The sequence below is a fragment of the Pseudophryne corroboree genome, chromosome 1 (assembly GCF_028390025.1).
Source record: "Pseudophryne corroboree isolate aPseCor3 chromosome 1, aPseCor3.hap2, whole genome shotgun sequence".
NCBI classification, from domain to species: Eukaryota; Metazoa; Chordata; class Amphibia; order Anura; family Myobatrachidae; genus Pseudophryne; species Pseudophryne corroboree.
Genome location: NC_086444.1, coordinates 240301293 through 240313627, shown reverse-complemented (window position 1 = coordinate 240313627; position 12335 = coordinate 240301293). Strand labels below are relative to the sequence as shown.

At 42.4% G+C, this 12335-nt stretch overlaps 1 protein-coding gene across 3 annotated transcripts in view; it reads right to left on the bottom strand.

Annotated features, from left to right (window-relative positions):
- AP3S1 (adaptor related protein complex 3 subunit sigma 1) overlaps positions 1-12335 on the bottom strand; it is a 228958-nt gene that overhangs the window by 8424 nt on the left and 208199 nt on the right. Inside the window, exon 6 of one of the 3 annotated variants that reach the window (XM_063964161.1) lies at positions 1195-1236. The exons of the other annotated variants lie outside the window; for them this stretch is intronic. Coding sequence (XP_063820231.1) covers positions 1201-1236 — 36 coding nt within the window. The 3' untranslated portion in view covers positions 1195-1200. The remainder of the gene's footprint in view (positions 1-1194; positions 1237-12335) is intronic. 3 annotated transcript variants of the gene reach the window in all.

The following is a 12335-nucleotide window of genomic DNA, read 5'->3' as shown; positions in this document are numbered from 1 at the left end:
ATCCAAAATGGCTCCCATTTCTACAGTGAATATTAAATGCTAAGAAACTTCTCTGCTTTTTTGATTTTTGTGTAAGTATACTGTAAAATTACCTGGAAAATCAATGTAGATAAAAAAAACATACAATTTCAATTACTGCCATGCCACAGACATAATGTAAACAGGTATTTCACTGATAACCAAGTACAACCACATGAAGTTACTTCTTGAACACCAAACGCAGTCTATCAGCTGACAGGAGCTTTGATAAAAATGGATCAATGAATGTAAGTTCAACAACAAATAAAACAGGGAAACAAATCCTGTTTCGTATGTGGCTAGCCTTAGAGATGTGCCATTGTGTAATATAGACCAAAAACTGCAGACCCAAAAGTGGTGGCTACTTAATCTTTGGCAAAATGTTCAGTCTTTTCAAACTGTATTGTTTAATTTACATAAAGAAACATACCATTAAGTTCATAGTCATTGCCTACCATCTAATACAAGCAAACAAATTTGCATATGCACTTACGAAAACCTATGCTACGTCAATCGCTAGTCTGACAACAAGATTACCCTAAATACAATTCACATGGAAACCTGTACATCCCTTAAAAATGTAAAAGTATGCACGCAGAGCTACATCACAGTAGCAACCTTTAGCGGTGTGCGACATCAGCCTTTTGTTAGCTAAACAGAATGCTTTACATGGAAGAGACCAAACCCGACCACACTACATTGGACTATACATTCCACTAATGCACTAGCCTTAGCAGCAAACTCCGTGCTCACACATCAAAAATAAGTGTGTGAGAACTACATATTGTACTTTAAAAAGATATCAATCCAAGTAGAAACTATGGTCCACATAACCTTTTCCTATTCCATGGAAGTGGTAATAACAATAATAAAAAAAACTTGAGGCACAATAAATGAACTAAGTAGATCTTTTTTCTACAAATGCTACATGACAAGAACCAAAACAAAAAAAATAAAATAAAGCAAACTACAGCAAAGTGATGAACAAAAACACAAAGCATGAAATGCTGCAAAACCTAGTAAAGCGTTAGTTAATAAAAATGAAATAAGATCGGCACTAAGAACGGCTGTGTGGCTGGCACTTGTTTACGTTTAGGGTCGGGCCTAAATATAATGTCATGGACATCATTTTGCTTTGCCTTTCTCAGTACATCAAGGATATTTCGGCAGCAGTACCTGGGTCTACCTGTCCTGCCTGGGAGACTGAAAGATAAAATTCTGCAAGAGAGAAGAGTTTATATGAACATTTACAGACCGTCCTTCCTCAGGGAACATTGTAAAAGTTAGCAAATTAAATCCATGGGACTAAATTACTAAAGTCTGCATATTGGAAAATAGGGAATTTAATTAGTTTTTTTTATTATTATTCTCAAAACCAAGCCTTTTAAGTAACTTGATCAAAATAATGGGTTAGCTTTAAATGCAACGTTATACTAAAACCATAAAAACAATTTACATTTTTGATATTATGTACTGAAAATAATTCACTTGCAGAATAGTTGAGAGGGGGAAAGGGGGTACTGATTTTTCCAACATGCATTTCAGTAAACTTTGTCCGTTATGCGCACCAGTGTCCTACACACAGTATGTACTGCATACGCATGAGAACGCTACGTAAGAGTTTACTAGAAACAGGGAATCGCTGATGCATTTTGTGACAATGATTCACAAGCCACTGGGTTCTAGTGAGGCAATAGATTGCACACTCCTGAATATTGGTTCAACCAAAAATGGCTGCCTCCATTGCGTATAACTAGACACATGCATTAAAATTATAGCAGAGACAGAGACAAACACCTGAAAGAGTACTCAAGGGAAATCATAAACACGTGTATACAGCATGAAGAGAAAGCTGTATATGTCTGCTGGAAACAATGTTGCTATGAGGTGACCACTGACACCACCGGAATCAATAAAAAAGTTTTAGTGACGTCAGCAGGGATACTCCATAAGGACACATTTCTACATTCGTGAAGTTATCTCTATCTATCTATCTATCTATCTATCTATCTATATACATCAATTTTGACAATACACGAGTGACTCAGTTTATAAATTTCTCCTAACAAGGATAATAAGTTTCCTTTCGTACATTGGCATACAATAGTACAATTGGAAATAATGGGAGCTATTGGGAATTCCATTCAATGCTTTCTGAGAAAAAGAAAAAAAAAGCCACAAGACAAACATGAGACTTGGCTGTAGATCCAGGAAAAGAGCATGCAGGAATCCAGGGAATGGCCTGGTTCTTCAAGGACAGATGTTTCACCAGAATAATGAAGATTCGAAGAGCAGATGGTTCAGTTTTTAAACTATTTCAGTACTAAAGTTTTTGGGAGAATATCTTTCCTCTGAAAACAATTCATACAGAATGAATATGCCATTTTAAAAGAACTGCAAAAACATGTCCTGTATGTTACATAATCAGCATTCATTGCATTATCACAGTTTAATCTATACAGGCCATGCTTCAAGAATCGCATGGATGGAAGAAAGCTAAATAAAAAAATGATTTCATAATCTTATACTCCTGGTTCCAGAATTATTTATTGGAATTTGGCAATTATTTTCAGAAGTACAATCATGAAATCATTTTGCAATAGAAAACACAAAAGGAGGACAAAGTAATAACATCTGATGAACATTGAAAACTATTTAGACAAATACAGAAAGCGAATATTTAGAGTGTTAACATATGTCTGGAGTGCTCATCTATTTCTTTTGTATGCCATGGATTTTCACAGGCTAACTCCACCTAAAATCACATTTTTAATTTTTTTAACTGTTTCTAAACACATTTTATTTAATACACAACAATCCATCCACTTCAAAACCAGATCAAACTTTTATGGCACGCATAGTTCAAATGGGAAAGACTGTTTCTTAGTGTAATCAAATGTGTTTTGTATTTTTTTCTAGGAGGGTAGATGGATGTTTTTGGTAGGGATACCAAATTTGGACACATTTATCCAGGGTCTCACATAGAAGAACACACTCATTATAAAACTCTGTAACAGGTATAAGAATCCTAAGAATGTGAGTAAGGGGAGATAGGGTAGACAAATACTGGGTGGGTGGAGTATATTTTTGCGCCATGTAGTAACTAAGATTTTGGATGACATTTATAATTGCTACACATGTACATACCATCTATGCAAATTGTTTGTGTCACACAGAATAAGTGCAAACGGACATGATAGGAAAGACGTTGGGTAATCTCCAGAAACAGTCTTGTTTTGGATTTTGTATACATTCTAAAAATTTTCGTTTTGACATTAGAGAAAAAACAATTTTTTTATGGAAAGCATGCATAGGCGCAGTTGAGTGCCAGCAGCACCAAATACACATCAGAGCTGCAATTTTCCGCCAGCCGGAACACAGTGGTTTTTGACAGGACATTGAAAGTCTAACAGCAGTCAGAAAGTAGGTAAGGACGCATAAAACATTTAACTACACACTGACCTAAGTAAAGAGTTGGGTATGTGTATTTGCGGACAAATCAATAGACGCCCTGGCAGAGACACTTCATCTTGTTAAACTGTACAATTTGGAAACTCATCATAGATTGTAAGCTTGCGAGCAGGGCCTTCCTACCTCTATGACTGTTTGTTATTACCCAGTTTTGTTTTATCATAGTGTCCAATTGTAAAGCACAATGGAATTTGCTGCGCTATATAAGAAACTGTTAATAATAAATAAATTACAGATATTGTAGAATTAAGGTCACTTGAGTTTCTTAAATGTAACTTCCTATTCTTTGGCATAAAGTCCTCATGTTATTCTATGAAGCCAACATAGCTTATAGACATTCTCTTAATGTCAGACCCATAGGTAACATGGCAAGTGTTTAAAAATGGTTCTAACATGCCACTTCTATTTCCTCCAGATAGTCTATGCAGGATCACGCACACCAGTAACTTAATGACAATACCTGTTTTTGCACCATTTACAAACACTACTTAAGATCACTTTGCTCAGCACCAAAACTTACTGGGATATCTCATGATACTTGAAATTGGACTTCTACCATAAATCATTAATTGAAGACTCTGGCAAGGATGCTGCTGCCATTTGGAATAAATTAGATTCCTGAGAAACATCTGTAATGATGGAAACAGTGCTTGCTTACAGCAGTTGCTAAGGAGTGTCCATTATTCTGAAAGCCCTTAGTGAGTCTTCCAACTGCTGATTTTAGAGAAATGTCCTATTTAATGTAGGCTATCAGTAAATTATGGTACCCAGCATAAGGATTTTAAATAAGGCAAAATAGTTGTGACGTTACCCTTTAGCAACATGTCAAATGTGATTATAAAATAATCCTAAAATTTAATGTGTAAACAACATTTCATAAAAAGGATTTAGATAAGGAGGAGACATGTCAGCACAGATGGTTAATGGATGAGCTGGTGTTTTTGATTTGGAAATCATAGTTCGTAATCATATTATTCAAAAGAACAGTGAACATACATTAGTAATTAAGAAATGGGATTTGTGAACCACACAACTCGGCGCAAGAGAAAGCAGGCTGTGGAAACACTGACCCAAATGGATATCACCACAATCCAAATGGTACACTAGCTTTACTATAAAAGAGATGGATCATTATGCTTCCTTTGGCGCTGGGAATTCTAAAGGTATGGTGATCTAAACCAAAATTTTGGGTAGGAATTACTTTCCTAAATGTTTCTTAGTAGGAATATATCTAGAGCCAAGTCTGTCTTATTCCGCGTACCACCACTCACACTGTTCAGGGTAAACAATGTATATTCAAGGTTTCTTTTTCTCTGCCTCAATATGGAACATCTGGAAATTTCACATGGACAATATTGGAATGGTCAGGAAACCTGGGTATCGTACCCCAACTCACACAATCTTGGAAAGGTTAATTATCATCAAGGTTTCTTTGCTAATATACAGAATTTTTCACCTGGATTCCTATACACCATTTCACCACTCCATCGTCACATACGTTGAATTGAAACAAAGAAAAAAAGACCAATGTGTAGTATTACCTCTACCTGATGTGCTGTACACAGTGGTAATGAAATTAGTACATTCGTACCCAACTCACACAGATGCGTAGTGCAGTACACACAAAGGTTTCTTTATAGAATGATTGTGCCAAACGACCGTGGTCACCTCCCACTATTGTTGAAAAGCAGTTGCATAACAAAGACTCACACAGTCATTCAAAGGATAACTCCTATCATGATTTCTTTAAATAGTCATGACAATATGGGCGTACCCCAACTCACAGGTAAGTGGATGGTATCAATCCTATCACAGTTTCTTTGCTGTATTCCCAGTTGCCAAACAGTGATAATTCTCACATATGAAATCTTGGTCTTAAAAAAGGGTTCACAGTCATTTATTGGTTCACAAATGCAAGATAAGACCTCCCAAAAAAAGGCTCAATTGTAATAGGTTCTTAAGATATGCAAGGCACAAACCAAAATACAAATAGAAAAATTAACATAGATAAAAAATAAGATCCTTGGTAAAAAGTTGATGGCTACTCACACAGCAGTCTGACGACGCGTTTCGGTCCTTAGAACTTTGTCAAGACATGACCGGCTGTGTGGGAAGCCAGATATTTATGATACAAGTAGCTAATCAAACGCAAACAGGAAATTACTGAACAGGAAGTGACATCTCTTGTCTCTGTTTAAACTCAAAAAACTGAAAGTTAATATTCCTCTTTATGTAAACAAATCAAATATCTGAACTTAGATTAAGTATATTAACTTCCATTTACATACATAGATTCCACATTCTATTCAATTTTATACCCGGAAATGGGATACAATCTCCCAAATCATTCTGGGTAATGTAGTCCTGGGTAGGAACCGATCATGTCCTTCTCTAAGTCTCAATCAATTGTATTGTCCACCATGGTGTGTAATTTATAGGATCTATATCCTTAGTTTCTAAGTCCGACATCCCACTGGGTTCTGGGATATGTAGTCTTTCCCTCCACTTGAAGATTGCGGAACAGCGTACAAGTCCAATCCCGGTTGGGCATCATGGGATCAAAAGGATCCCAGTTGCCAAACAGTGACAATTATCACTGTTTGGCAACTGGAAATACAGCAAACAAACAGTGATAGGATTGATACCATCCACTTACCTGTGATTTGGGGTACGCCCATATTGTCATGACTATTTAAAAAAACCACGATAGGAGTTATCCTTTGAATGACTGTATGAGTCTTGGGTACGCAACTGCTTTTCAACAATAGTGGGAGAAGACCACATGGGAGGGGACCACAGTCGTTTGGCACAATCATTCTATAAAGAAACCTTTATGTGTGTACGGCACTACGCATCTGTGTGAGTGGGATACGAATATACTAATTTAATTACCACTGTGTACATCACATCAGGTAGAGGTAATACTACACATTGGTCTTTTTTTCTTTTGTTTCAATTCAACGTATGCGACAATGGAGTGGTCAAATGCTGTACAGGAATCCAGATGAAAAAATCAGAATATTAGCAAAGAAACCTTGATGAGAATGAACCATTCCGAGATTGTGTGAGTTGGGGTATGATACCCAGGTTTCCTGGCCATTCCAATAGTGTCCATGTGAAATTTCCAGATGTTCCATATTGAGGAAGAGAAAAATAAGATTTCTCTATCGTCCTAGTGGATGCTGGGGTTCCTGAAAGGACCATGGGGAATAGCGGCTCCGCAGGAGACAGGGCACAAAAAGTAAAGCTTTTCCAGATCAGGTGGTGTGCACTGGCTCCTCCCCCTATGACCCTCCTCCAGACTCCAGTTAGATTTTTGTGCCCGGCCGAGAAGGGTGCAATCTAGGTGGCTCTCCTAAAGAGCTGCTTAGAAAAAGTTTAGCTTAGGTTTTTTATTTTACAGTGAGTCCTGCTGGCAACAGGATCACTGCAACGAGGGACTGAGGGGAGAAGAAGTGAACTCACCTGCGTGCAGGATGGATTGGCTTCTTGGCTACTGGACATCAGCTCCAGAGGGACGATCACAGGTACAGCCTGGATGGTCACCGGAGCCGCGCCGCCGGCCCCCTTGCAGATGCTGAAGTCAGAAGAGGTCCAAAATCGGCGGCTGAAGACTCCTGCAGTCTTCTAAAGGTAGCGCACAGCACTGCAGCTGTGCGCCATTTTCCTCTCAGCACACTTCACACGCAGTCACTGAGGGTGCAGGGCGCTGGGGGGGGGCGCCCTGGGAGGCAAATGTAACCTATATAAAGGCTAAAAATACCTCACATATAGCCCCCAGAGGCTATATGGAGATATTTAACCCCTGCCTGGATTCACTAAATAGCGGGAGACGAGCCCGCCAAAAAAGGGGCGGGGCCTATCTCCTCAGCACACGGCGCCATTTCCTCTCACAGCTCCGCTGGTCAGGACGGCTCCCAGGTCTCTCCCCTGCACTGCACTACAGAAACAGGGTAAAACAGAGAGGGGGGGCAAATTTATGGCGATATTTTGATATATATAAAGCAGCTATAAGGGAGCACTTATTATAAGGCTATCCCTGTTATATATAGCGCTTTTGGTGTGTGCTGGCAAACTCTCCCTCTGTCTCCCCAAAGGGCTAGTGGGTCCTGTCTTCGTTAGGAGCATTCCCTGTGTGTCTGCTGTGTGTCGGTACGTGTGTGTCGACATGTATGAGGACGATATTGGTGTGGAGGCGGAGCAATTGCCAAATATGAGGATGTCACCCCCTAGGGAGTCGACACCAGAATGGATGCCTTTATTTATGGAACTACGGGATAGTGTCAACACGCTAAAGCAGTCGTTTGACGACATGAGACGGCCGGACAATCAATTAGTGCCTGTCCAGGCGACTCAAACACCGTCAGGGGCTGTAAAACGCCCTTTGCCTCAGTCGGTCGACACAGACCCAGACACAGGCACTGACTCCAGTGGTGACGGTGACGAATCAACCGTATTTTCCAGTAGGGCCACACGTTATATGATTTTGGCAATGAAGGAGGCGTTACATTTAGCTGATACTACAGGTACCACTAAACAGGGTATTATGTGGGGTGTGAAAAAACTACCTATAGTTTTTCCTGAATCAGAAGAATTAAATGACGTGTGTAATGAAGCGTGGGTTGCTCCTGATAAAAAGCTGATAATTTCAAAGAAATTATTGGCATTATACCCTTTCCCGCCAGAGGTTAGGGAGCGCTGGGAAACATCTCCTAGGGTGGACAAGGCGCTAACACGCTTATCTAAACAAGTGGCGTTACCCTCTCCTGAGACGGCCGCACTTAAAGATCCATCAGATAGGAGGATGGAAAATATCCAAAAAAGTATATACACACATGCAGGTGTTATACTACGACCAGCTATAGCGACTGCCTGGATGTGCAGTGCTGGGGTAGTTTGGTCAGAGTCCCTGATTGAAAATATTGATACCCTGGACAGGGACAATATTTTACTGTCGTTAGAACAAATAAAGGATGCATTTCTTTATATGCGTGATGCACAGAGGGATATCTGCACACTGGCATCACGGGTAAGTGCTATGTCCATTTCGGCCAGAAGAGCTTTATGGACGCGACAGTGGACAGGCGATGCGGATTCAAAACGGCATATGGAAGTTTTGCCGTATAAAGGGGAGGAGTTATTTGGAGTCGGTCTATCAGATTTGGTGGCCACGGCTACTGCCGGGAAATCCACCTTTCTACCTCAAGTCACTCCCCAACAGAAAAAGGCACCGACTTTTCAACCGCAGCCCTTTCGTTCCTTTAAAAATAAGAGAGCAAAGGGCTATTCATATCTGCCACGAGGCAGAGGTCGAGGGAAGAGACAGCAACAGGCAGCTCCTTCCCAGGAACAGAAGCCCTCCCCGGCTTCTACAAAAGCCTCAGCATGACGCTGGGGCTTCTCAAGCGGACTCGGGGACGGTGGGCGGTCGTCTCAAAAATTACAGCGCGCAGTGGGCTCACTCGCAAGTAGATCCCTGGATCCTGCAGATAATATCTCAGGGGTACAGGTTGGAATTAGAGACAGATCCACCTCGCCGTTTCCTGAAGTCTGCTTTACCAACGTCCCCCTCCGAAAGGGAGACGGTTTTGGAAGCCATTCACAAGCTGTACTCTCAGCAGGTGATAGTCAAGGTACCTCTTCTACAACAAGGGAAGGGGTATTATTCCACTCTTTTTGTGGTACCGAAGCCGGATGGCTCGGTAAGGCCTATTCTAAATCTGAAGTCCTTGAACCTGTACATAAAGAAGTTCAAGTTCAAAATGGAGTCACTCAGAGCAGTGATAGCGAACCTGGAAGAGGGGGATTTTATGGTATCCTTGGACATCAAGGATGCGTATCTCCACGTTCCAATTTACCCCTCACACCAGGGGTACCTCAGGTTCGTTGTACAAAACTGTCACTATCAGTTTCAGACGCTGCCGTTCGGATTGTCCACGGCACCTCGGGTCTTTACAAAGGTAATGGCCGAGATGATGATTCTTCTTCGAAGAAAAGGCATATTAATTATCCCATACTTGGACGATCTCCTAATAAGAGCAAGGTCCAGAGAACAGCTAGAGATGGGATTAGCACTGTCTCAAGAAGTGCTAAAACAGCACGGGTGGATTCTGAATATTCCAAAATCCCAGTTAATGCCGACAACTCGTCTGCTGTTCCTAGGGATGATTCTGGACACGGTTCAGAAAAAGGTTTTTCTCCCGGAGGAAAAAGCCAAGGAGTTATCCGAGCTTGTCAGGAACCTCCTAAAACCAGGAAAGGTGTCTGTACATCAATGCACAAGAGTCCTGGGAAAAATGGTGGCTTCTTACGAAGCAATTCCATTCGGCAGATTCCACGCAAGAATTTTCCAAAGGGATCTGTTGGACAAATGGTCAGGGTCGCATCTTCAGATGCACCTGCGGATAACCCTGTCTCCAAGGACAAGGGTGTCTCTTCTGTGGTGGTTGCAGAGTGCTCATCTATTGGAGGGCCGCAGATTCGGCATACAGGATTGGATCCTGGTGACCACGGACGCCAGCCTGAGAGGCTGGGGAGCAGTCACACAAGGAAGAAACTTCCAGGGAGTATGGACGAGCCTGGAAACGTCTCTTCACATAAACATTCTGGAACTAAGAGCAATCTACAATGCTCTAAGCCAGGCAGAACCTCTGCTTCAGGGAAAACCGGTGTTGATCCAGTCGGACAACATCACGGCAGTCGCCCATGTGAACAGACAGGGCGGCACAAGAAGCAGGAGTGCAATGGCAGAAGCTGCAAGGATTCTTCGCTGGGCAGAGAATCATGTGATAGCACTGTCAGCAGTGTTCATCCCGGGAGTGGACAACTGGGAAGCAGACTTCCTCAGCAGACACGATCTTCACCCGGGAGAGTGGGGACTTCATCCAGAAGTCTTCCACATGCTGGTAACCCGTTGGGAAAGACCAATGGTGGACATGATGGCGTCTCGCCTCAACAAAAAACTGGACAGGTATTGCGCCAGGTCAAGAGATCCGCAGGCAATAGCTGTGGACGCGCTGGTAACGCCTTGGGTGTACCAGTCGGTGTATGTGTTTCCTCCTCTGCCTCTCATACCAAAAGTATTGAGAATTATACGGCAAAGAGGCGTAAGAACGATACTAGTGGTTCCGGATTGGCCAAGAAGGACTTGGTACCCGGAACTTCAAGAGATGATCACGGAAGATCCGTGGCCTCTACCTCTAAGGAGGGACTTGCTTCAGCAGGGTCCCTGTCTGTTTCAAGACTTACCGCGGCTGCGTTTGACGGCATGGCGGTTGAACGCCGGATCCTAAAGGAAAAAGGCATGCCGGAAGAAGTCATTCCTACTTTGATTAAAGCAAGGAAGGAAGTAACCGTGCAACATTATCACCGAATTTGGCGAAAATATGTTGCGTGGTGCGAAGATCGGAGTGCTCCGACGGAGAAATTTCAACTGGGTCGATTCCTACATTTCCTGCAATCAGGATTGTCTATGGGTCTCAAATTGGGATCTATTAAGGTTCAAATTTCGGCCCTGTCGATTTTCTTTCAAAAAGAATTGGCTTCAGTCCCTGAAGTCCAGACCTTTGTTAAGGGAGTGCTGCATATACAGCCTCCTGTGGTGCCTCCAGTGGCACCGTGGGATCTCAATGTGGTTTTGGACTTTCTAAAATCTCATTGGTTTGAACCACTAAAAAAGGTGGATTTGAAATATCTCACATGGAAAGTGACCATGCTTCTAGCCCTGGCTTCGGCCAGGAGAGTGTCAGAACTGGCAGCTTTATCTTACAAAAGCCCATATCTGATTTTCCATTCGGACAGGGCAGAACTGCGGACTCGTCCGCATTTTCTCCCTAAGGTGGTGTCAGCATTTCATCTGAACCAGCCTATTGTAGTGCCTGCGGCTACAAGTGACTTGGAGGACTCCAAGTTACTGGACGTTGTCAGAGCATTAAAAATATATATTGCAAGGACAGCTGGAGTCAGAAAATCTGACTCGTTGTTTATATTGTATGCACCCAACAAGATGGGTGCTCCTGCGTCTAAGCAGACGATTGCTCGTTGGATCTGTAGCACAATCCAACTTGCACATTCTGTGGCAGGCCTGCCACAGCCTAAATCTGTAAAGGCCCACTCCACAAGGAAGGTGGGCTCATCTTGGGCGGCTGCCCGAGGGGTCTCGGCATTACAACTTTGCCGAGCAGCTACGTGGTCAGGGGAGAACACGTTTGTAAAATTTTACAAATTTGATACTCTGGATAAGGAGGACCTGGAGTTCTCTCATTCGGTGCTGCAGAGTCATCCGCACTCTCCCGCCCGTTTGGGAGCTTTGGTATAATCCCCATGGTCCTTTCAGGAACCCCAGCATCCACTAGGACGATAGAGAAAATAAGATTTTACTTACCGATAAATCTATTTCTCGGAGTCCGTAGTGGATGCTGGGCGCCCATCCCAAGTGCGGATTATCTGCAATAATTGTACATAGTTATTGTTAACAAATTCGGGTTATTGTTGAAGGAAGCCATCTTTCAGAGGCTCCGCTGTTATCATACTGTTAACTGGGTTTAGATCACAAGTTGTACGGTGTGATTGGTGTGGCTGGTATGAGTCTTACCCGGGATTCAAAATCCTCCCTTATTGTGTACGCTCGTCCGGGCACAGTACCTAACTGGAGTCTGGAGGAGGGTCATAGGGGGAGGAGCCAGTGCACACCACCTGATCTGGAAAAGCTTTACTTTTTGTGCCCTGTCTCCTGCGGAGCCGCTATTCCCCATGGTCCTTTCAGGAACCCCAGCATCCACTACGGACTCCGAGAAATAGATTTATCGGTAAGTAAAATCTTATTTTTACTTACCGGTAAATCTATT